General features: G+C 37.0%; 1 protein-coding gene across 1 annotated transcript in view; it reads right to left on the bottom strand.

Annotated features, from left to right (window-relative positions):
• edil3 (EGF like repeats and discoidin domains 3) overlaps positions 1–27511 on the bottom strand; it is a 366806-nt gene that overhangs the window by 86719 nt on the left and 252576 nt on the right. Inside the window, exons 7-8 of the mRNA XM_008103010.3 lie at positions 5572–5727; positions 3188–3332 (exon numbers count right to left, since the gene is read on the bottom strand). Coding sequence (XP_008101217.1) covers positions 3188–3332; positions 5572–5727 — 301 coding nt within the window. The remainder of the gene's footprint in view (positions 1–3187; positions 3333–5571; positions 5728–27511) is intronic.

The following is a 27511-nucleotide window of genomic DNA, read 5'->3' as shown; positions in this document are numbered from 1 at the left end:
ACAGGCAGGTTTGATATATTGCCAGTGCCTCAGCTGACTGTTTGTACAGTCATATAAAAATAATCTCACAACAAACTTGCCCGCACAGTTACTAAAACAATGCTGATATTTTGACAAAGATGAAGAAGTGTATATATTTTCATTGAATCTGCAAAGGAATGAAACTTGTGCAAAAAAGCTCTGGGTCAGGCTTTACATTTTTGTGCAATGACCCCTCTACACAAGAAATGTTGAACGGACTGATATTGGCTCCACTAGCTCATTTACTTCTGCTGCAAGGCACAATAAAGGGTTCTGTATGAAAGCAAGAAAACAAAATCAAATCAAATCAAATCTCATCAAAAGTTACCAGACTCAGCAGTAGACTTAATTTCACCTGGAAAGTACTGGAAATGCAGTTAGGAAATTCTTGTAAGCTTCAAGGCTCTCATAACCTGTAGCTTCAATAATCCATATAAACTAGAAGTAGCTGACTCCATGCTGATTGAACTGAGAATACTGGCATGCAAACAGCAACATGGCAGGTGCTATTTTCAAAGTACTGCAATAACAGTAGATAACAATGATAGCATGCCCTTCCATTTTCTAGTCTCCCCTCCAAGTAAGCAAAGGGTCAATGAGGTGTTGGGTTAAGTTACATTTATTGGGAGTCTGCATCACAAAGGAGTCACAGAGGTCACAAGAAACAATTACTCAATGAAAATTGCCAGTTTGGGAGGGAAATGTACCAATTTTTGTAGAGGCTTCTAAGCAAGAGGCAATAAATCCTCAGGATGCCATGTGTAGAAGAGAAACAAGGGATTGAGGTGTCTGTCTCAACTAAGGAAAGCTTGGTCAAGGCAGGGCAAAGATGGTGACATTTCTTAGAATAGGAAATTTTCAGGTAGATGCGCTAGGGGCTTAGGTTGCTTTCTAACTCCACTGAATATGACCTAGATTGAGCATCTTGTAATTAATTACTTCTATGTATACTTGAAGGAAGCTTCAGGTACAATATCTTATTTTCCTAATGTTGATTGCCTGCATATAATTAAATCTTTACTTTAAACTATCCTCTTTTCCACACTCTTTACAAGTGCCAGCTTGTTGTGTGTGCAAATGAGACAGAGGAAAGGTTTCTACAAGGTTAAAAGTGGAGAAAGTGCCATTCAAATTCCTCAATAACTGAATTACTGAGTCAGTGGAGTAAATCAGTGGATGATGACAGCCAGATGTTATCAAGGGATTCCCTCTCCAAGAGCAGTAGACAGGGCCATTACAAGTGCACAGAATTAATTTCTGTCTCTATACATGTTTTAAAACTTAAAAATACATTTGAAGGCCAAATTTTCATAGAAATCTCTGGGAAGTAAAGGTAAGTTCTTGGTACTACCAGGAACATTTTGTTTTTCAACTCTGTCTTATGTGAATGGCAGAAACAGTATAGAGTAAATTAATAAAAATGCTGCTAGTAAAGAAGTAACAGTAAGAATCATTTTTTAAGAATACAAATGTAAAAACCTAGCTAATCAAATCACTACTGCACAACATTTCTTAGTCTGTGATTGCAATCTACCTCCATATGGCTTTGGGTGGAACTGATTATTTAGATTCAGTTCAGTCTACTTTTAGCTTAATTTGAAAGTTGAAACTTGTGGATGCCATGGAGGATAAAATACAATGGAAGATAGGCAAGACTCACCCATCTCTCCTGTACTTCTTAATGTCACTCAATAGGATTGACTGCAAGACCAATAATATTGCATGACATTAAGTAAATAGTGGATATTGTTCTTTTTCGATGAATATGTTCTCACTGTGTTTTGAAACTGTATTAGGTTTTTATTATATTTTTATTATTTTAACACCTTGATTATCAAGAAAGAAATACCAAGGTGCCTTCTACACTGCCATATAAAGTCCAGATTATCAGATTTGAACTGGATAACATGGCATTGTAGACTCATATAAATCAGTTCAAAGCAGATAATACGAATTATCTGTTTTGATAATCTAGATCAGGGGTCCCCAAACCAAGGCCTAGGGGCCACATGCGGCCCATCGAAGCCATTCATCCGGTCCCTGCTGCGGCGGCTACCTCCTCCTCCGCCGAGGAAGGTGCATGCAATGCGGGGGAGGAGGGGAGGGTGCACACCTTTCCCGACTCCTCCCTCGCCTGGTGTGTGCCTTCCAAAGCTTTGCTTGCTTATAATGGTATTTTAATTATTATTTAATTAATAATTAATTATTAAGGGGTGCTTTGATAGTGCTTTTGGTGTAATAGCTATCCCTCCCAATTTGGTGTCATCTGCAAACTTGCAGAAGGAGGTTGGACTAAATGGCCCAAGGGGTCTCTTCCAACCCTCTTTATTATTATTATTATTTATTATTATTATTATTATTATTATTATTATTATTATTATTATTATTATTATTATTGACACAAAGACACAGTATAACGCAGCAAACGAGATATATATGCAGGATTTCGTATCGCAAAATCACAAGTCAAACACTTACCAAGTGTTTAAGACTGTGTGATGTATTATTATTATTAACAACATTGCGGCTGGGTGGCCATCTGTCAGAGGTGCTTTGCTTGTGCTTCTAGTGCACAAAGGAAAAAGAGGGTTGGACTAAATGGCACAAGGGTTCTCTTCCAATCTTCTTTATTCTTTTTATTATGATTATGATTTACATTGAGGCTGTATTTATTCCTGTTTTGTTTTTTTACTTCAAAATAAGATATGTGCAGTGTGCATAGGAATTTGTTCATTTTTTAAAAAACTATAGTCCGGCCTTCCAATGGTCTGAGGGACCGTGAACTGGCTCCCTGTTTAAAAAGTTTGGGTACCCCTGATCTAGATTATGTGGCAGTGTAGAAGGGGCCTGAGTCTATTTTATTGTGGGTGGGTTTTTTGTTTCTGTTTATTTTTTAAAAAGTGGATCTCCTCATGAGTAACTGGCAGGGAGCCAAGATAGAAATATTTAAAGTAAGATATATATGTAAGATATATGTGGAAAGGAAGAAAACAGAAGAGATTTGCCTTAAAAAGTAATAGAAATAAAAGAATAAGAATAATTTATATAACAACACGGTCACCTTTTAAAATGTGCAAATATATACCAATACATTTATAAATGCTTTTTGGGTGCTGCTAAAGTTACTTTTCTTGCTGTAATATACATATTATGAGAAAATACTTACCAGATAATTCACAGCCAAGGAGTTCCATTCGTAAGGTGCAATGTCTTCTACAAACTTGAGGATATAATCGTAAATACTGAGCTTTTATTGGTGGGGTAAAAGAATTTGCATATGGTGTATTATTGTCTACATTTCCACGGAACACCTATGAAAAACAAATGACATTGCAGAATGCATTAGACTGTAGAATGTATTTGAATGGCAATACAGACAATTAATTACCGTAGTCAGGCAATTTTTTATTTAGCTCCAAGCAGATGTTTCCTATCCTCCATTGAAGAATTATAAAGACATTAGGGAACAATCATGCGAATACAGGCAACCAATTATGAAGTGATAACTTTATGTAGTCAAGTGAGTAAGTATTTGTCTGAAACATCCTGGCAGGCAGTAAGACCCCTCCTCTTTTCTGTATTTCTGATTCATAATAATAGTAATTATGGATGAAGGTTAGAAGTTGCACTTGATAAATGCCTGTGTGCCTGCATATACTTAGAAAGTAAGGCAACTGGAAAAATAATACTTGTGAAGACTAGTTCAGTTCAGTTAAGGACATCAGTAAGTCTTGGAAAGGGAAATATTTTGATAAATAGAATGGGACATTCAAATAGGCAGAGGAATTAGCCTGTCAGATAGGAGATATGAAGTGGGATCACCTTTTGTTCCTTCAAAAGGTTTTAAGCTGAGTGAGAACAAAGATAATAAAACAACAGCAATAAAGTTTGGCCTTTCCACACAAAGTTATAAAGAACACCCCCTGAGAAAACTTGCTGCCATGGAGGAGTCTTATTTTTGTCTACCCTATAATATCTCAGCACACAGTGTTAATGCTGTAGCCACTATGTCATGTTTCCCCATTTACCTAATCTTTTAACCTCATCAGGTGGTCTTTGAAATTCTGAAAGCTAGTGTGACATATTTTGTGTCTTTGGTTTGGTACAATAAAGGTATTGCCACGGGTGTGTGTGTGTGTGTGTGTGTGTGTGTGTGTGTGTTAGATTTAATTAATTAATTGTTTAAACAATAATTTCATTCTAGAATCACATTCTTGCTCAAATTTCAACTTAAATGAATCACTTTAGTTTGAAATAAATTTAGTTTTTACCTTTTAAAAATTTAATTGCATAAATTGCTATCACTGTTTATGTCATCAATGCAATTGAGAAGAAAAGACCACCTGATCAGGGGTCTTCCCATATAACTGTCTTCTTTCTTTCCCACAAGGTAGACAGAGTACAAGATGGCTGTGAGAAAATCAAGAAATTGGAGAGTGATAGCACCCTCTTATTATCAAACCTTGTTTTGCTTCATTCCTGCATCTTTGCACTTTTTGCAAAGTCGAGCCACATGTTTCTTTAAAGATATAGCTAGCAGTGTCTTTCTTTACTAAAAGATACATGAAGACCTGATCCAAATGGATCAAATGGTGCAAAATGGAGACGTTTGTGATTTGCACAGAAAACAGCAGTTTCTGCACAGAAAATATTTCTATATAGTCAAAAAAGCTTTCTTGAACAGAAACTGGTGTGAGTGAGGACCTGTTCTGCACAAAATGTGTGTACGCACAATTTATGTAGAAAATATCGCTTTTTATATGGGAAAGAGCATTTTCTGTACAGAAAATACTTCCTGTGTGGAAAATGCTGTTACTTGTACAGAACAACCACATACAGATTTTGTGCTGAATAAATACCAAATTATAAATGGGCTTCAAACACTGGGTGATGTTCAAAACCTTTCTTGAAGTAGGAAGAAAAGTGTGAAAATTACCTTTTGCAACCTCTGAGGGAAAAAGATTTGCATCCCTAATGCATGGTCCCCTTCTTGTTTCTTATTTTAAGATACAAACGACATGTGCTTAGACTAAAAAATTGCATGTATGCTTTTATAAGTAAAGTATAGGATTATAACTACCAAGTTCAAAGTTAAAGTAAAGTGCAAGGTCTTTTTAAGCTGGACATAACTTTTAAATAGCTTTTTTACATGCAATATTTCCACAACAGACCGTGCCCAGGGTGAATCACAAATACCAGACTATTATATTTGAAAAGTAAAGGTGTATAAAATATTCCTGTTGAATGTATTCTATTAAGGACTAACTATTTGTTAACATCATAAATTTAAATTCAAAACAGAGGAGTAACTACTGGTAAGGTAATTAAAATGAAAATAATTTAAATACAATAGATTATATTTATAGAATGGTCAATTAAAATAAAAGAAACTCAATCTACACAAAATGTTGGTTCATTCCAAAAGTTCCAAAATAAAAATTAAATAGACTATCTAATTCAACCCATTTTTGTAAGACAAGTACATTCCCCCACTGAACTATCATACATTCAAATGCATAAAATACTTTTGTATTGATGACATTGACTTACCATATCTTCAGTTGTGCGTTTCACTTTGTATGTTGCCCATAATTTCCCATCATTGCTATATGCAATTTTGTATGATTTTATGTATTCTGGGCTTCCAATTCTCTTGGCACCTTGAGTTATAACTCCAGTTATTCTCATCTTTCTTTGCAAGTTTATCTAAAAGAATAACAATGTGTCATTATTTATTATTTATTTATTTACAGCATTTATATTCTGCCCTTCTCACCCCGAAGGGGACTCAGGGCGGATCACATTACACATATAGGCAAACATTCAATGCCTTTTAACATAGAACAAAGACAAACAAACATTGGCTCTGAGCGGGGCCCGAACTCATGACCTCCTGGTCAGAGTGATTCATTGCAGTTAATTGCACTGGCTTGCTCTCCCGCCTGCGCCACAGGTAGGATGATTAGTCATCAATGGTAGGATTATTAGTATGTGATGTTTCATTTCATTTTTGGTTTAAAATGCCTCTGATAGCTTCTCTAGTATCTGAATTTTTGTATGTCAAGGTATTATTTGGGCTAGAGCTTAGAACTTGAGGATTTAGCATTGAAAATATCTCACTGAGTATCATGCATGTATTTCCAAGCATGTTCTCTGGCATTAATCTATTCCTGCTGGTACGGAAATGATACAGAACAGAATTTATTTTGATACGAGGTTGATTTCCATTCTGGTGAACTTGAGATGAAATTTTATGTGGTCATTATTGATCAGACAACAACTGAGCACCTACACAGCCTCCTTTATATGAGACTGTACAGAAAAAGTGAACAGTTCATCAGCACTTCAAATTGTCAAATAGTGTCAATTGGCATCATCATATGAATATTAAGAAATCATGGGAATGAAATCTTGCCAGTTTTCTTAAATTGATGAACTGAATCCTCCTGTCACTGTACTCCCATCTACAAAGTGTGCCTAAGAAGATATCATAGCTGAAGAGAGATCAAGAAGAATCAACAGGACTGAAATGGATCTAGACTTAGACTGAAATGGATCTAGATAGGCTGTTTCATCCACTTGAATTTCAGATAAGTCCCTCCCCCAGAACTTTGCTCAAAATGGGAAATTTGTGACTAAGAGACAATAGTAATTTTTTTTGGAATCCAGTAGACATACATGATCTCATAGCTACTTTCCTTTAGATGCTTGGTAGCACTCCATGATAATCTCTTAGTTATCAGTGGGGGAAAGACATTAACAATTTAGACTTTGCTAAGAAATGGTGTGTAAAAAGGGTTACAGGTAATAACCCCATTCCAGATTTGTATAGAGATCCTCTGTAGCTTTCTATACAAATTAATAAAAACAAGTGGAACCTGCAAGAAAATGGTATACATAAATCCAATTACCCAATTGTCCATACTGACTTTCACAATGCTCTTTCCCACATTTTCTTTCACTTAGCTTTCCTTTATCCCTTTCCAATTCAGGATGGGTATTGGGCTATGGAGAAGGCAAGTGATTTCTTAGGGTTTTAATCTCCCTAGGTTTTTTTTGTCTACATCTGGAAATCTGAAGGCTATTGTACCAGCACTGAGAAAGAAATGTTAGGTTTAAATGAAGATCACTGGTAGATATAGCTCACACAGTGAGTAATGCTGATGGACAAAGTAGTTTTAATTACAGACCACCTGCTTATCCCTCAGTGTCACCCTTTCCAAGTAGTTTCACTGTTGTATGTGGGCCTATTCAAGCTTGCATTGCTGTATTTTCAGTAATTGAGAGATTTTTGTGGATATTTTTCATGTTCAGAGTTCGATGGTATATTCATTGCACGGAGGCATCAACATAGTGATTGAACATTCCTTTGCATCTACTGGGCAATGCCTAACAAGAAAAATACAGTAAGGTGGCTGAGTTTCCAGATGATAACAAGTGATTTAGGGCAACACAAACAAACAAAAATGGACTATAAAGTTTTCTAAAGGGATTCCTCCAAAGTGGAGAAATAAAAGTGGCAACTGACAAATATGGGTCAATGTGTAAGGACCTCATCACGTGGAAGTCCCTGATGCAGAGAACAGTGGGGGAATCTGTAGGGCAGTGGGGCAAATCGTGGGGAAACAAGGCAAATCTGTCTCCCAGCGCCCTGCATCACTCCTATCACCCACTTTCTCATCACATGCCGGAAAGCGTACCTTTCCAGCTTGTTCCCACACTTTCCTGAGCATTTTCTATATGAACACACGTAGTATCCCATGTTCAGAGTTCCCTGTCATAGAACACTTCGCAAATGCCGCCAGCACAGAGTCTCACTGGACATAGCTGTGCATCATGTGATGAGATCTGATGAACTCTGTGCTGTCTGTGTTGGCAAAGTTCTCTATAATGAGGAATTTAGCCAATGTGATGAAGTCATAAGTTTAAAGTGAGACACGCTGAGGAAAACATGACATAATAAAGAATACAAAGAAAGAAACATGGAATAAAAGTACCAATATCACAGCAGTTTTACACAAATATATGGCACAAGGAAATATGGAATACTGTGTTGAGTTCTTGTCATCATGCCTCAATAACTTTATTATAGAGTTCAGAAAACAGAGGAATTCAAAATCTGGTGGGGAATCTTGGACTAAAAGCAAGACAGAAACAACCTCAGATGTGCTGGCCTAATATTTAATTTTTAAAGAGAAATGCTTGGCCAGAAGCATTAAGAAATAACATTAAATGGTTTGATATAAATTGGCACAAATAACCAGCCTGGAATAAGAAATGTAAATAAAGTCATGTGATTTTCCAAACCCCTGCCTTTAAACAGCATTCATAGTAGAAAAAGTACTACATTAGATAATAGAGATTAATTATTGGGTGTTGGGAGGGGGGGGGGGGTTGCACCCAAATACTTTCTAGCAGGCATGACGGGTCATTTTGTTACATTATGAGCCTTCCTGTGCCATTTTAGGTCTGGATTATACTTTTTTAACAAAAAGAAATAAGCAAAGTCACTTTCTGTTTTAAAAACGCCTTTTCTGGTTTTAAATTCACAGAGTTAAATTCCTGAAATGTTCTGATTTTATTTGAATATTTGGATTACGGCAATTACAAGGAAAACCAGAAAGGAGGAGAAAAGCCCAATTACTGATTACCTGATAGTCTTTCTTAAGAAAGTTGCAATGAGAAATCCAACTAGGTCATATCTTTATTCATATCAATATAGGTTCTTTAGAAAGGACACTTGGAGTCCAATTTCTACTAAACATTTCTGTTTTAGTCCTCTTGATATAGATGGCAGTTAAACAAAAGCAAAATTTAAGTTGAATTAACACTCTGGCAATCCTATTACTTTTGTGTTTGACAGACTTTTTCTAAACTCATGTGCAGTTAACATTTGCTAATAGCTATACTTTCTTTCCCCTCTATCTGCTCCACAAGATCAGAAGTGAAGTCCCCAATAAAGACTGAAAGAACAAGCCATTTCAGACAATGTTCAGGAAATTGTAGAAATCTGTACTTGAATATGGTACTTAGGGAAAATTCAGGCTCTATTGAGCAAACATAACTCAGTGCCTCAAAGTAATTACTCAGGTTAATACGAACTTTGGACTATTCTGAAAATCTGTGTATAGTTTAAAGGTAGGGGAAGTACAGCAATGAATACCTTCCAACAACCTGGCATACCATTGGAATAGAATAACAATCCACCCACACACACAAATAAAATGCATAATGCTCAAAACTAACAAAGTTTGTTTTGCCAATAATTCAGTCATTGAAGTAAGAGTGATTAGATTTCTTCGCCTGCACAAAGTAAGTTCTAGTGAACTCTCTGTAGCGTGCATTTCAATAGATATGCATAGGATTGCTCATTCAGTGATTCTTGATTAATTTTGCTTTTAACGGATTTAATAAATAATACAGTAGCTTTTAATATTGAAACTATACCTACATGGAATTAGTCAAATGTACCAAAAGACACAGAACAGAGCACAAGTTCAATTTCAAATAGAGGAGAAGAAGGAAGTGGCAGGAGAGTGAAGGAGGCCAGTAGGCTGGACAAGACAGACTCAGGAAGTCTGAATATCTGTGAGTAAAACCAGAGACCAAGAGATTTTACTCTAAACTTAATTGTAGTTATAAAACAAAGCAATAAAACATCTCAAAGCAGTATGATGTAGCCCTAGCCAGAAAAAATTGGGAGAGGTTGAAACACTTTTTCGTGAATCATGAAGACTAGGCCCACAACACAAAATTATATGATTCATTCTATATTTTATATAGATTTAATTAAATCAAATTTCTATTTTAGTTACAAAGTTTCAAGTCTAAAAAAATTGAAAATGGTTTTTAATTGGTAATTTAGTAGTTACAAAAGAATACCGTAACATCAGAAATTGGATGTACATGTTTAGCCTATAATATTCCTTTGGTGTTGGTGAAGTTGCCTGCATGTTGCTTTTACACGTCTGCCTGGAACAGATGTGAGGAATCCTAATTTCTCCCATAGACTTCACCACTGATTTTGCTGTGCCAAAGATCTCCTGAAATTATTTCACAGATTCTGTGCGCATCTCCCTGGCTTTTTCTAAGAGAGTGTAGAGATATTGCAGACTACCGAAAATGTCCATATCTACTCTTTGTAATGTTTTGCTAAGCTGAAGGAATGAATACAGAAGCTTTTAAAGGATGTGTATGGTTACTATAAATTCAGCATTCAGAGCAGCTGATAGAAGGTGTCCAGCTAGTAAAATGTGGGCTAGACAAAACTACAGTTAGGTGGATCTGTAATTGGCTAAGTGAACGAACCCATAGGATGCTCACTAATGCGTCGTCTTCATCTTGGAAAGAAGTGATGAGTAGAGTGCCGCAGGGTTCCATCCTGGGCCCGGTTCTGTTCAACATCTTTATTAAAGACTTAGATGAAGGGTTAGAAGGCACGATCATCAAGTTTGCAGATGACACCAAACTGGGAGGGATAGCTAACACTCCAGAAGACAGGAGGAGAATTCAAAATGATCTTAACAGACTAGAGAGATGGGCTGAAACTAACAAATGAAGTTCAACAGGGACAAATGCAAGATACTTCACTTCGACAGAAAAAATGGAATGCAAAGATACAGAATGGGGGACGCCTGGCTCGGCAGCAGTATGCGTGAAAAAGATCTTGGAGTCCTCATAGACAACAAGTTAAACATGAGCCAACAATGTGATGCGGCTGCTAAAAAAGCCAATGGGATTCTGGCCTGCATAAATAGGGGTATAGCATCTAGATCCAAGGAAGTCATGCTCCCCCTCTATTCTGCCTTGACAAGCTGGAAAGCGTCCAGAGGAGGGCGACTAAAATGATTAAGGGTCTGGAGAACAAGCCCTATGAGGAGCAGCTTAAAGAGCTTGGCATGTTTAGCCTGCAGAAGAGAAGGCTGAGAGGAGACATGATAGCCATGTACAAATACGTGAAGGGAAGTCATAGGGAGGAGGGAGCAAGCTTGTTTTCTGCTGCCCTGCAGACTAGGACGCGAAACAATGGCTTCAAACTACAGGAAAGGAGATTCCACCTGAACATCAGGAAGAACTTCCTCACTGTGAGGGCTGTTCGACAGTGGAACTCTCTCCCCCGGGCTGTGGTGGAGGCTCCTTCCTTGGAGGCTTTTAAGCAGAGGCTGGATGGCCATCTGTAGGGGGTGCTTTGAATGCGATGCTTCTTGGCAGGGGGTTGGACTGGATGGCCCATGAGGTCTCTTCCAACTCTACTATTCTATGATTCTATGATTCAATGAAATCTCGACAAGGCCCTGAAATTATCACCATTGAGCAAAGGTTCTTCACAGGTAATCGGTCCTGAATCATTGACTATGACAAGTATTTTCAGAAGAAAAAGCAAAAGACAGAATGAGAAAGAGATTTGCAATTTTAGGATATGGTATTATAAAATGTCTGAGCTAAAATGCAAATAAGCCTAAGTATAGTTGACTTTCTATTTTTTAATTTTGGTTTATTTCTAGGTTTAATATACTACTTCCCAAACACAACTGCTTTAGAAGTGGCATAGATACAGATCTATACATATTTGTGCTTGCTGTCACACCTCAAACACAGGAACAAGCTTCATTATCCTGTCAACTAGAAAATATTTGTCCTTAGAGGATCTAAAGAATGTTTAAGGTGTTTTTAAAAGAAAGGAGAATTATGGTCTTATCCACAGATGCCGAGATTAGCACTTGAGGTAAAGCTGGAAGCTACCCAAACTATTAAGATTTGACTTGTAATTTAGCCCTGGGATTTGAGAATCACAAGAGACTTGTTAGTCTGGTGAATAATTTATTCTGACAACCAGCAAATATGTAAAAGTAGGAGTTAAAAATACATAAAGAACCCTAAGCATGAAATCTATTCTCTCTAGGCATTATTTGCAGTCAGATTTTTTTAACCTAATATGATTACTATAAACAGAGGAAAAGGCAGATCACCTTACCTTGCATCTTACAAATAAACTGCATGTGAATAGCTGATTGCCATGGTTCTTTCCTCATTAACTTTTTGTTTGAATTATCTTGTTCATTTTTTGCTTGCTTTTAGATTTGTGTAATGCACTCTGTAAAAGGATCATCTACAGGAAGAATTGCTGGACCAAATTGTTGTATCTCCCCTGCTCATCCTATTTTCCTGTGCTGGTCCCTGGTAAATCACTGTAGTCATTTTGGCTTTGACGTTTGTGTGTGTACAATCCTTTATTCAAATGCCATTGGGAATCACTTGTTTTCATTCTTCATTGTGTAGATCCCTAGTGCTTTTAAACATTATCTTGGCAGCTAATGTGTTAGTGTTAAAATTGGCAAGCGGATGCCCCTTGTCCCCATTATGCATTATTTAGTAGCCAAAGGAAAGGAATATATTTCATAATAAGATTTCAACACTCTTTCAGTTGTTCAGGTAGTCAGACAAAAATGTGATAGCTAGAGTATGTCTACCACCGCAAGGGGAAGATCCTCCAACATGACCCAGTACTTCCTGGAGCAGCTCAGTTTTTATTAAAATGTTTAAAAATATGGGTGGGGAATAGAACACTTTCGCCTTATGAATAAATCTTCTATCTATCTATATTTATATCTATATCTAATCTATATCATAAAAGCAAAAATATGCTTATGTGTGTGTATTCATTGTATGTTTGTGGGTAATTTCCAAGTTGGTTCCCAGTTTCAGAGAGCCCTTTGACTCCCACTGACAATGAATCTGGATCAAACCTGGCACACAGACCCACCATGACCAACAGAAAATATTGGTGGTATGTAAGTGGGGGAAAATTGAATTTGGATTTTGGGAGTTACAGTTCACCTCTTATCCAGAGAGTCCCCTGACTCCTGCCAACATTGGATTGCTACCAAACTTAGCACACATATGCAACAGGACCACCTTTAAGTACTAGTTCAGTTTGAAGGAAATTGATCTTGGATGTTAGGAGTTACAGTTCACCCACATCCAGAGAGCACTGTAAACCCAATGAATAATGGATATGAACCAAACTTGGCACACATACCCACCATGAGCAATTTTGAATACAAGTTTTGGGGAAATTGACCCTCGATGTTGAGAGTTGTAGTTCACCCATAATCAAAGAGTCCCGTGAATCCCACCAACAATGAATCTGGACCACACTTGGCACACATAGCCATCATGACAAACTTTGAATACTGGCAGGGTTTGGATGGAATCAATCTGAGATAATGGGAATTGTTGTTCATCCTCATCCTTATACATTTAACAATTCCATCAATAAAAACCAAAAAACAAACAAAGACTTCTTTGAATGTACAAAATCCCTAACCTGGGCATTGCTAGGTTCCTAAGCTAGTATATCTATAAAAGAGGAACCTTACAGTAACTTTCAAAATGATTAACAAGTAAAAACATGATTCAGTCATCCAGACCCCCCATTGTTACTGAAAAGAAAACAATAGAAAAAACAGTGTTCTTCCTTATTTTGATATGAAACATGGGGAACTATAATTGTTTTTATATTATCTTAAAATATAGCAGAGTATGTTACTGAAACTGACATAGTAGGCACTAGTTACCTACAGTAATTATCTGTTTTAAGGCATTGGTTTATATCTTAAATATACAGGACAAATACTTGCACATCCTTTCTTCTATTTCTCTCAAACTATGTCACCCACAAGCACTAGTTTCAAAGACTGGCTCTACTTTTGAAGGTATCAATGAGGAAAAGATCCCATCTAGTTCATCCTGGTTATGGTAGGATATCTCTGGACAATGACCCAACACCTTAGTTGGGTCTGCTACTATCCTGTCCTTTCATGATGACACACTATAGACATTGTGCATTATCAATGGCCACTTCCATGGGACCATACGCTTCTGTCTTCCAGTGGCTTCCCTAATTAACAATATGCTTCTGGGAACAAATGAAAAATTGGGAGATTCTCTTTAAAAGCTTAAAAACCTAGGATCAGATACGTGTAAAGGTCATACCATCCAGCTTGCTCCTTAAGAAAAGAAGAAAATACATTAATCTGGGCACCACATAAAACTGTGGTTGGATGGCCCTGTTTAATATCTAGTAAAGACTTATTTCCCATTCAATCACATTTTTTAAACTGCTGGTTTTTTGGAGGAGGGTGATTTTTTTACTTAGTTTTCCTTTTAATTAATTATAGAATTAAAAACAATATAGAAACACCCAGAAAAAAATGTACACTATGCACGAAAACAGAATCAAATGATAGACAAAATGTTTGATGAAGAACCCAATTTTAACCTGGTGTCAGGGTGAAACCAATTTATCCCCCCACCACATACCCAGACATTTCAAAGGTATTTTAAAAAAAATCTGTTACTTTTTGTTCACAGTAACAATTATCTCTACATTTGTTGCTATTTAAATGTAATCTTAATACATTTTTTGTGATTTTATTCTATTTTGACACACAAATCACCATACATCATCCTAAAACATTAGAGTGGGATCACTATAGGGACAATTTTTTTTAAAAAAATTAATAAATAGTTAAAGGAAGCTATGAGGTGCATGGCATGAGGTAGGCAGGGCTCATGGCAACCCCACTAGGCATTTTTGATAAAAAGGCAGATAATATAATTCTAACCATTCTGGGCAGAGAAGTATTGCTTTAAAACCCTTAAAATATTATTGTCTGTTTCAGTCACTGTGACCTAGCAAGAAAATTTGTCCGAAAAAACTGGTTGCTCTGCCAACAACTAGTGTATAAAAACATACACCTGGCTGTATTTGTATGTCTACATTGTGATACTTATTTAGTAATTATTAAATTGATTGCATATGGCTCCTTGATTCAGGTGCCAATATTCAACCTTGTTCTAGGTCCACTAACTGTTATGTTTTTGGACCACAACTCAAAACATTCAATTGCTGTCTACACTGCCTGGTCAATTCTGGATGCCACAGTCCTCCAAAGTAACTTTTCCAAGATTGAATATTTATTCATTTATTTACTGTATTTCTATCCCACTCTTCTCACCCTGAGGGGGACTCAGAGCGGCTTACAGAATATCATATCCAGTGAGTTGTGAGTGACTGAAGTGAGACCAGTGCCTCCATCTTTAATGTTGTGCAAAGGTTGAGCTTTTTTCTCTTCTCCTCCCACACCTGAGGGCTCAACTAATTTCATTTTCACTAGGAAACATCACTTTTATGCCTCAGAGAGTATACACATTTAAACAGACTGAAAATTTGCTTGGGTTGTTTCTTTTTCTTATTAAGTTATTATTTTACTCCCAAAGGTAGTTGTTACGGAAGCTATTAACTGGAAGATATGAATTATTCATTTTCTGGCATGTTTAGACAGCAGTCTCAGTACTAAGCCTACAATCACTCTCCTGGTTTACAGAATTCTGCAGTAATTTAAATTTCATTTAATTGACAAATTATTGATTACCAGCTTAACTATGGATAATATTAATTACTTTATTCTGAATTATAAACCTCAGCATATACTTGACTTGATTAAATTTCTGTGTTCCATTCTTTTCACTATTTGCACACAGGAAACATGGAAAGAAATACTAAACTGAAATAAAATTATAACCAAAGAGCATATTTTAGAGGTACTTTAATTTGAAATAGTATTTAAAATTAAATTATGAAGGAGGATTATTTCTTTCCAAAGAGGAGACATACTCCATATAGTAGTATACAGATGCATCATGGATGATCTTTCTGTGTAAGTAATTCAAACTACAAACCACAAAAGCAAACATTTTTCTATGCAAGAGAAAAGTGTTCTTGTAGACTATGTAAGTAAAGGAAGATTCCCATAACTCTGGAATCCATGCCCATAGTTTAATTTACCTGCACCCAGGAAAAAAAATGTTTCCTTACAAATTTGCAAGGCAATTCTATGGTATACTTCTCCTGGAAGTTATCATAGTGTTGCATGGAAGGAGCTAGGAAATTCCTAGAGATTGTACCTCTCTGGGAATATCTAGGTCCTCCAAAATAACTCTATGGAATGCTGGTACCAGAAGTTAGTTGCTGTAATGTCATTTGGCCATATCTATGCTATCAGGTAACTGCAGTCCTGCTGAGTACATATTCCCCATGGATACAGGTGTCAGGCACTGCACTACATAAGTCCTATATGACACATATAAGTCGAGGGTAGGTTTTGAGGATAAAATTATGCATTTTGATATGACCTAGAGAGGAGTCGAGTATCATTATACAGAGAGAAGAAAACAGCAGCATCACCTTGGGACCAGCCATTGTTGGCAACTGCCATCACCAATTTCCTACCAGATGTAGCATTATGCCAGAGAGAGTAGAGGGAATCTGTGCTCTTAAAAGAGTCTCCCAGGACAAACCAAGTTCTTGCCTTTCATCATTCAACTCAGAGAAAGGGAGTCTTCCTTTGTAGATAAAAATTAAAGTAAAGTAACCCATGTATAAGTCAACTCAGGTTTTTTTTGGCAGATATTTTTTTACTGAAATTTCTTAGACTTATACATGAGTAGTAGTTCAGATTATGTGAAAGCCCACGAGAGCCGGATCAGCCATATGTGACATTTAGCCACTGTGCAGACAAATACATTCCACAGTGGCTAAATGTCACATATGGCTGATCAGGCTTACTCCCAAGCAAGGCCACCTTAATGTGGCTTTGACTCAGATTAAACTATGCTAAAGGGGTAGGCAGCTGTCTTGACTGCCATCTCACTTTTCTCAGGCTCAGGTGGCTTGGGGACGTGGGATGGCAATCCTCTATGAACACCCTCTATCTTCATGGTTGTCACCAACCACTACAGCCTCAGCCTTCTGGTGGGTAGCCATGACATTGGAGGGTGGGGGGGGGGGGTCCCAAAGGCTGGTCTAGCTCCCTCTTCCACCAAATTCACAAGACGTGGAAGAGCCTTTTCTAAGTAACTGCCACTTCCTCCAAAAGGAGGCTTGTTTGATTTCCTCTCTTTTCCCTTTTTGATAGAAGACAAAGACTTTCATGAAATCGTAGAGTTGGAAGAGACCACATGGACCATCTAACACAACCCCTGGTCATGCAGGAAAAACACATTGAAAGTACCCTTGTCAGATGATCATCAGACAATGCAGTTGCTGTTGCCCGCTTTTGGTCCAAAACTATTTAGTTTGCTTGTGATTTCTTTCTTTTCTTTTTTTTAATTTCCATTATTTGAAATGTATTTGTTGTACAATGCTTTTGACACGAAATAAATAAATCAGGCCTCTGTTTAAAAGCCTCTAAATAAGGCACTTCAACCACTACTTTAAACAAATCATCACCAGTTCACTGCCAAGAGTAAAAAATATGCAATGGATATGCTGTTTTTAAAATACATGTATGTAATTTGTGTTTAATGTCCTTTGAAATTATTTTAAATTAATATTTTTTAAATTATTGATTTTTAATGATTTTTTATTTTTTGTACCATATAATTGTTTTAGTTATGTATGTTTTAACTTTTTCTACAAATTGTTTTGGGTCCCATATAGGGAGACAAGGAGAATAAAACTCTCAGCAAATTATCAATCAATTAATTAATAAAATGTAGTACTGCATTTGCCATTGGAATTTTTGAAGCAGTAAACCAGGAATGGAGAACAGGTGATGCTCCAGACACTGGGGAAGTACATTTCCCCTCAGCTCTAGTAGTGGAGAAAAGTGGGAGCTGTAGTTCAGCAACATCAAGACAGCCACATTTTCTTGTGTGTCCATGTTTTAAGCTGCCAGGCATATCTGTGCCTTCCTTCTTGACTGGAGGACAGACAAGAACAGCTTTAATGTTCTTATTTATAAATTTCAATATGCAGGAGGAAGGTGCAGTAAATTAAGTAGTCTAAATTATATTACCTACACCAGAGATGAAAATCATATGGCCCTCCAGATTTGGCTAATTATCTCTATTCCTCGTTATTAACAATGCTGACTAAGAGATGCTAGAAGGTGTAGTCGAACACCTCTGGGAAGTCACATGATTCCTATTTCTGGGAATCCAAAGGGGAGGTATTAATACAAGTCACAAGGTTTCCAGGAGCACTGAAAAGATCTAGGATAATAAAGAGTGATGGATTACAACAGTCTAATAAGGTCTGATTTCCTTAGTAGTCAAGGGCTACTGATGGAGTAGGGGGTGGAATACCTCGTAGAAGAGCAAATGGAATGGAAAAGCTGGTACTGTAAATGGAAGAACTTCATGCCATTTTATTACAGGTTCTAATTTGCGTCTGATTGAGGGCTTTGGTGCAAACTGTTGCCTGATAACTGTTCATTGCCATCCAGGGAAGAATGGTCTCCACCATAGTTCAGTCTTATTCTGTTGCCTAGGAGGAATTCAGTGGGGACTGTTCCTTAAGAGTGGAATCCAAAGGTCAGCTCCAAAGAAACCAAAGGCTAAAGGTAAGAAATATCACTTAAAACATTTTTTTTTCATTTTTGCTTTCAGAATTCCCTTAAGCAGCTTGGCTACAGAAAGCAAATGGAAGAAATATGCCTTCTTCCACTTTCCTTTGGGGGAAAATAGATAAAGACGAAATCTCTCCCACACATGAACAACCAACTTCACATTCAGTCTGTCTTATAGTCTTTCTTGTTATCACAACAACTGTCAAAAAGAAAAGTTAAGGATGGTGAGACTTCTCCTGCATTTTTTTTTAAAAAGAATGAAAAGGAAAACAAAACAAAAACCACTTGACAATTTATGAGCCTTATCCAAAGTGAATTAAAGGCATAAAAAACAAAATCTGTATTTCTCTTTTGCTCAGTAGAGGATGTAAGACAATACGTCTCATTAAAAATTGAAAGCATTTTGTTTGGGAACATGTTATATAGAGTAAAGCAGAGGAAAGAAGAAAACTTGATGAGTCTCAAGAGAAATGCTGGCATTGTAATTAGGATTTTTTTTTTATCTTCATCGCCTACTGGGTAAAAATATCACAGTGCAGATGCCTTGACCAACATTAATCAAAGCTTTGACTCAAACTACATATGAAGTTAATCATGGTTGTTTTCTATCTTGTTTTTAAAAATATTGAATGCAGCTTCTGTGGCTACATGGGAAACTAGCAAAGGGAAGAAGAGTCATAAGATCATAGACTTGGATAAGGCTGCAAAGGCCATTTAGTCCACTGCTTCTTAAATTGTGGGTCCCGATCCCAAATAGTGCAGTTGGTGAAGACCTGCTACTGGAGGTCTGGTTAGATCACTCTTTTTATACCAATTTTACATAACTATATAGAAAAAGGTTCAGGTTTAAGATCTTCAGGGTAGAGTTTATTCTCAAACCTTTACATGTGCAGTTGGTGAAGACCTGCTACTTGAGGTCTGGTTAGACCACTCTTCTTGCTTTCTTTCTGCTGGCAGGTGAGGACATGTTTATTCAGAATGGCCTTGAATTTTAATTATGGAGCAGCCCTATGTAAGTAAAGATGGGCGCTGTAATTTAAAAAATCTTGTATTGGAAATGGTGTTTTAGATGTATTTTAAGTGTTTTCAAAATCATTATTGATTGATTTTTTTTAAAAAAAAAATGTGTAAATGAATGTTTTGACTAGATATTATTAAATTCAGGTAAACTACTTTGAATGAAATAAAGGTGGGATATAAATTCAATAAATAAATAATAAGTAAGTAGACTTTCTTTTTTTGTTTAGTTAATTCTCATTGTAGTCTCTGGAACAGCATCAAACAAGCTTGTTCCATCTTTAAAATCGCTTCATATATTTAAAGATGGCTATCATACATACTGAAGCTAAACATACTGAGCTCCCTAAGCCATTTATTTGTCACAGGAGTTTGTTTTGAGACTTTTTGCCACTTTGGCTATTCTCCTCTGGACATGTTCCAGCTTGTCAATATAATTGTCAAAAAGAAATGTCTTAACTTTCTAGTCCATTAGTATTTGACCATAAAATTGACTGACCCAGTGGTTACTGACCTTGGGCAGAAAAAAAATGTTATCTTTTTTAACTTCAAGGGACTGAAACCTGGAGATGGTTGATGGATGCCTCCACCAGTCTCTCATTTGACATGCCACCATATAGAGTAGACCTTTCAGCCCACAATGTTGCCAGACCATCCATGTGGAAAGTGATTTGGTTGCCTCAGCAACTGGTGGGCAGGTTCAACTGAATTGGTGTCCTACCACTCAAAAAAACAATCTATCATCCTGAAACTCTTGGGTGATCCTCACTGCCCCCCAAGCCAGCAAAGTCAGCTGTTCAAACATCCATGGTTGGAAGAAAGACCTCATTTTAAACATGATTTCCAACTAGTGCTGGTGCATCCTTCAGTGCTTTTGTCCTCCTTAACCAAGCCAGGAGAGACAAATCAGCCTTATCTCCAACTGCCATCAATGGACAAAAAAAGTGACAAAAGAAGAGCATACTTATAAGCCCCCAGGCTACATCCTCTCATATCTACAATGGTGGTCTGCACCAAGCCAGAGGTTTACACTTGACCTCCTTTCTTTCTGGGGCCAACAAGGCCATTCACTCCTCCACAGCATGTATGCTAGCAGTTATGGGAATACATAGGTGTTAATGCAATCAGTTCCAGGATTTCATAGGATAGAACCATGGCAGTGAATGTGGAATAACAGTGCAAACAGGTACACATGTGATTAATATCATTGGTGTGACAGCTTAGTACTTCAGTCGCTTTTATGCATTGTTTCAGGCATGAAGCTTGTCTGATCCTTCCTGATCCTTCCTTTAGAATCAGAATGGCAATATCCATTTCTTACTTGTCTGAAATGATTTTATGGTTGGTCCAAGGGAAGAGTCACATTCTGATGATTGAATAGCCCCTGCTTCTTCCAAGCCAGGAAGTTATTCAAGCAATACGATGCAAGTTCCTTCCTTTCTTCCCTTTGAAAGAAAGAAAAGCTAAACTAAACTAAAAGGTGCTCAACCGTTAAACAGTCTTCTTGAGGCCCAAGACTAAGTACAAAATCATAACAGTATTTAGCTTTTCTGAATTGATTTGTTTATTTCACTTCTAAGGATGAAAATATTCATAATTTTCATTTTTACAGGCAAGAATTGATTACTTTACCGTTTTTCCTTGCTATAAAAAAGTTATTGAAAATGGTGCCATTTTTGAAGAATATTAGCAGTTCAAAAATTATTATGTTAGGACCTTGGGGTTTATGTGTGCAGAAACTGCATGTTCTGCACACAAAAAACATGTCAAAATGCTATATAACAGATGTTTTCTTTTTCTTACACAAAAGATGTCTTATGTAAAAAAAAAAAAAAAAAAACACTGTCATTTCCTCAAAGTTGAACTGTGAAGATTTTTCACTATTTAGAGATCTCCTTGCCAGAATTTCCCAATATTCAAGAAACAAGTTTTTTAATTTTAAAATTTTGAACATTGTCTCTGATCCTATTCATCACCAACATAATTGGATGCATTCTAATGCCAATGTTCTCTGAAGATATTTTGGAAGCCTTCAGATGAGATCCATATTCTCGTTGAGAATTACATATTATTCCAGATTTTGCTGGCCTTCAGAATTCAGCAACCTTGATCAATTAATTGTATTACATTTATTTGTATCCTCTCTTTTTCCCCCAAGGCTGGAATTAAAGGCACTTAGAGCATAAAATGTCTAATAAAATATGACATTATATACTGCCATATAAAATCACACATTCATTGAACACAGTAATTAAAATACCTTAAAATACTTAAAGATAAACATTAAAAATTCAACACATCAATTTAGGTACACTTACTCCTTAACAGGAAAAAAAACAACCCACAATGAGAAAGGGCCAAAATGTGATGCAATTGCCCCTCCCCCCTTCCAGGGGGTACTGGGGATGTATAGCAAGACAAAAATGGGATTTTAATCCCATTTTGAAAGGTATTCATTGAGGACAACATATAATTTACTGCCAAGAAAATTTGAGTGGGTGCTGGAGCCTAACTTAGTAGGGCTTCTATTTATTTTAACTGCTGGACCAACCAAAATGTGTTTGCTGACAGAGATGTTTATACAGTACTTTGATTTCTAAATGTGAGTGAACTAAGGAGATCTGGGATCTTTTGACCAAAAATAATGTTCTCTAATAGTTTTTAACTGGTGAGTTACTATATACATCACACAATAAATTATTGTAATACTAAGGAATTATTAGAACAGTAGACGGACCTAATAAATTTTGCATTATGTAGTGATTCATGTTCATTTCCCTTTCTTATTTTATGTTTGTGTTTCAAATTAGATGCCATAATTTTAGATTCACAATTTTCAAAAAAGGATACTTGCCTTAGGACACAACTACACTGAAGAACTAATGCAATTTGACATCATTTGAACTGTCATGGCTAGATACTATATACTGGTGGAGACGAGAGGCAGTGCCTTCTCAGTGGTGGCTCCTCGACTGTGGAACTTCCTCACCAGTGATATCTGGCAGACTCCAGCTGGTTATGTGCACAAGCATTCAATGAATACATTTTTCATGGCTTCGACACGGCCTGGTTCATGGATTATGTACAAAGTTTTTGGACGAATGGATTTATGCACATTATATGTTTTAAATTTTGTAAATTGTTTCATGTGTTTTAATACCTAATGGTTTTAATTGCTTTATGTTTTATTCTGTTGTATTGTTCTTTTATTGACATTGAATCTTGCCTGATCTGTAAGCCGCTTTGAGTCCCCTCGGGTATGAAAGGCGGGATAGAAATGACGTAAATAATAAATGAATAAATAAATACTATGGAATCATGAGAGTTGTAGTTTGGTGCAGCCCTAGCACTATTTGGCAGAGGAAGCTAAAGATCTTGTAAAACTACAACTCCTATGATTACATAACATAGAGCCATGGTAGTTAATATGGTGCCAAACTGCATTAATACTACCATTTAGATACACACTCAATTTCAAACAGTACCAATAAGAAATTGCCTTGTGGGACACATAATTTCATGGACTATAACCCACATGTATTGGACCTATGGAGTTTTATCCTTAGATGGTCTGTATATGTTAATACACTTATAAATTAATGTGAAACTAAAAATATAATCGGTAGGGCCAAATTTGAGCATTTTTAAGATAATATAAGATTGTTGAATTCAGCTCATGACCCTTAAAAAGTCTAAATTCAGAACATAAACACCATGCAACTCTTCATAGTTCAGATAGTAAAAACCAAGTATTTCCTAATTTTAAAACAGAAAATGTATTTACAAAAAATATTGCTATTATAAATGATACTTGCCATCTGAAAAAGGAATATGCAGTCATGCATACAACTGAGGTGCTGCAGTACCCCTGGTGAAAGATCACTTTAAAAATTGCAATATAGTTTATTTCCTTGACAACAAAAAATCAATCAAATGAAAACTAATCCAGGTTCTCCTCTGATTTATCTATTCTTTCTTAATCACATTGTACAATATGTTAATTTCTCCAGCAAGATATATATATATTCTTGGCAATAGAAAGAAGAGAGCCTTTTCCAAACAGTTGTTATATATTACTTTTCTCAGCAAACCTACTTTAATTTATTATATTGGATCTATCTTTTTACTATCAATAATTGAGGAAATACTGTTATGGTTGAGCCTTCTGGCTCCGGTACTGGGAGACGGGGTCGTAAGACTCCTCGAGAATCAGACTCTTTTGAGGAGCGTGAAAGGAAACGGCTCAGGGACTTATTTGCAGAACCAACAGATGAAGACTTCTTTGAGGGTTTTACCGAGGGAATGGAGGAAGAGATGGTTAGCTCAGAGGAGGATGACATGGAGTGGACTCGTGTGAGGGAGGATTTGGGTGTCACCGGCACTGATAGCATGGGAGGCGATTGGCGGGTTGCAGGATCAGACCCATGGACGGGCTGGAGGGATGGAACGGGATCCGCAGCTGGGGATGCTGTGGGGCGTAGTCAAAGGTGTTTTAGCTCTGATGAGGATGATGATGATGAGGCACCTGGAATTAGGATAGCAGCTGACAGTGATGAGGAGTTATGAACTGGATAAAATGGGGTTTATGATCAATGGCTAATTGCGTTGGGCAAGGTAATCTGGACGAACGCTTGGGCTCTTGTTTGGGAACTTCCTGAAGACGGGTGTGATTCGTTGCTGGATACGTAAGTTACTAAGGACAATGGGCATAGACGGCGGGAGGAACTGTGTGGGCTTTTTCTGTGCAACTTGTGTTTAATCTTGATAGCTTGGACCTCCGTCATCTTTTTTGACGGACATTAATTACCTACTCTGGATTGACGCTGGACTGACTGACTGACTACGACCTTGGACTATCCTTTCTGTGGCTATCGGTGGAACTCGTGGAACCTTAGACGCCTGCACCTGGCTTTCGACCTCGGACCGGACTGGGACCCTGCTGACCGCCGTGATCCTGATTGAAGTGCCTGGACCCGGATTTCGCTCGTTGCACGGAGGAGTAACAGCCTGAGTTACTCATCTGTAGCTTTTTGGTAGCAGAGAGGAATCTGCTGCCAGCTTTTGATGTTCATTTTGACCTTTGTTTATCAACTTTTGTTTGTTTAAACTGCCAGGCTGAAGTAAGCACTTTTGAGTTAACCCGGATTAAACTCCTGTTTAATCCGGTTTATTCCTTCAAACCGTTTTAGTTTGAGCGGAGCTGTTTCTGTTACTTTTCACACTGTAGACAAGTGTTTGCCTAGTCCTTTGTTTTCTACAGGCATTTTTGTGTTCTGTAACTTTAATAAACTGTGTTGTACTCTATTTGGTGGCGTTCTGTCTATGACAAATACATGCAAGGTTTGTTGCAATTAGTTGAATAGTCAAATTAGTATAGAATAAACTAATGGAACAAAATAAACTGTAACTGCATACTTTATTAACTAATTTAAGCAAGGAAATAACATATATTTTCAGGATTTTTATTTATAACTACTTACCAACATTATCTCTTAAAATCTCTTTCCAAATGAGATTTGTGATTTTCCACCAGAGAAAATTTGAATAAGATCATTAGGCTAAGCAGTAAATTGATGTACCCATATTTACTCAAGTCAAATGCACCACTGAATCTAATGCACACCTCAATTTTCAAAACCTTGAAACCAAAAAAAGTATTTGCTGATGAATGTAATGTGCAATGGAAAAAGTGCGCTCTTTGAAATTTGGACAAAAAGGTGTACATTGCAGTTGCTGCCTGTTTAGAATCCCTGCTTTAAAAAGAAAAGTGTTAGAACACCAACGCTTTCAGCAAGTGAAAGGAAAACCTTGGGGTGCATCTATGCTGTAGAATGAATCCCCTTTAACTGCCCTGGCTCAATGCTATGGGGTCATGGTGACTGTAGTTTGGGATCGTGGGGGCTGCCAAAGAATGCTGATGCCTCACCAAACTTCAAATCCCAGGATGGTATAGCATTGAGCCATGGTAATTAAATTAGAGGCGATGTCCCTCAAATAGGAGCTACAAGTGTTCCTGTAGCAATTTTCTTTTTCTTTTTTTTTTCTTTTTTTGCTGTGGTTCAGCACTAAGATTACCACATTACACAAATCTAATGCACACTAATTTTGGGAAGGTAATTTAGCCCAAAAGGGTGAGTATTAGATTCGAGTACATACGGTATTTGATAGAATATGTTATTATGGATGTAATAATAACTTTATTCTTATATCCTACTCCATCTCCCCAAAGGGACTCAGGGCGGCTTACAAGGGGACCAAGCCCAGTAACACAAGAATAAAATACAACAACATAAGATATATTCAATTATAATGAATTAAAAATAAAAGCATATAAAATCATAAAAGCATAAACTCAACAATACCCTATAACCAATAGTTGGGCAAAATGGGTGTGTTCAAAAATTGGAGGCAAGCCAATAAATGTGAGTATTAATTAGACATGGGGAAATATCAGAAGCTGAATATGCTTTTTAGCTTTGGCCAGTGCAAAAATATATTTTGTCTACAGAACATGAAGATATATTTCACTGTTCTCTGATTTCCTGCCATCAGAGTATTGAACTCCTTGAGCTCAAGAAACAACAACGAGCAATAGATATATGAATCTTACATCGAGAGAAAGGGAGGCACCATTTCAGGATCAAAGTCTTCTATCACATGCTGGAGCCTTAGGGACCAATGGATTTCCTGTTGTACAGATCAATGTCTGGAAGCAGTTTCAGCAAGTCAACTCCTTTTGCATCTTTCTCCTTGACTTTTTACAACCTATGGGGTTTTCTTTTCCCAGTTGAGGGGAAGGAATTCTATAAATGACATTGCTGGCAGCATGTGGCACATACATGCTAAACTCAACAGAGATGCTGTGAACTTTGCAGGCTTGTAAAAAGCCTGGCTCAAATGAGAGATACTTTGACTGTTATTAAGGACTGAAGATACCATATTGCTATTGCAATATTTAATACATCCCATTTCTTGATTTACACATTTCTATCTTTCCCTAGATTCATGTGCCTCAAATTACATATCACCATTAGATGCATTCTGGACTTTCTTTTCACATGACTGTATCAGGAGCCAAACATTATTTCAACTTGAGTCCAGTTGCATCAGTATATGTATATTTGTCTTCTGGTCTCCACCAGTAGTCAGCTGAAGGCCTTCTGATCTAGAGAGTTCATCTTCCAGATTCACTTCAGATTATCTCAACATAGGAGTTTCAATTCAGCAGTGGTCTACCAGCACCTTCTTTTCCACATTATTATCATCAATAATTAATAAAATGCAAATGCTGTGATCTGTAAGAGATACTTTACCTCCCAGTACTGTGGCTGTTTAGTTGCTTCCATTCTGGAACATTGCCTCCAACCTCACTATTTGAACTATCAATTCTCTACTCATGATATGGCTTTCTGGTGTTAGTTTCTAATGATGATAGGTGCATCTGGGTACTGTCTGGTGTCTTTACAGTGAGCATTCCTTCTTGAGTGACCGTTTTAGGAATCTAGACCAGGGGTCCTCAAAGCAGAGGGCCAGTTCACAGTCCCACAGACTGTTGGAGGGCTGGAGTAAAGTTTGAAAAAAAATGAATGAATTCCTGTGCACACTGCACATATTTTATTTGATAGGAAAGAACATGAAAGAACAATACAATATTTAAATGAAGAACAATTTTAACTGAAATAACCTTCTCAGTATTTTAGGCTGGATCTACACTGCCCTATATCCCAGGATCTGCTCCCAGATTATCTGCTTTGAACTGGATTATGTGGCAGTGTAGAAGGGGCCTGAATCTATACTGCCAGATATTTTGGAATAAGCAGATAATGTTAATGTGGGATTTGTGTATTGATAGTGTTTAAATGAAATTTGTGTCTTGCATGTATTGCATACTGATTGCATCATCCAGAGTGTACTATAGTCTGGAAAGAGTTAATTGCTGAGAAGCTGTGATGACCTTGATATGTGGCTGGAGCTGGGGAGTGTCCAGACACAAGTGTGTGTGCATTGCTGATTGCATCAGTTCTATTCTGTTCTGAGTTGAGTCGAATTCTGTCTGCCTA

The sequence above is a fragment of the Anolis carolinensis genome, chromosome 2, assembly GCF_035594765.1.
Source record: "Anolis carolinensis isolate JA03-04 chromosome 2, rAnoCar3.1.pri, whole genome shotgun sequence".
Classification (NCBI taxonomy): Eukaryota; Metazoa; Chordata; class Lepidosauria; order Squamata; family Dactyloidae; genus Anolis; species Anolis carolinensis.
This window is presented reverse-complemented; position numbering and strand designations above follow the sequence as displayed.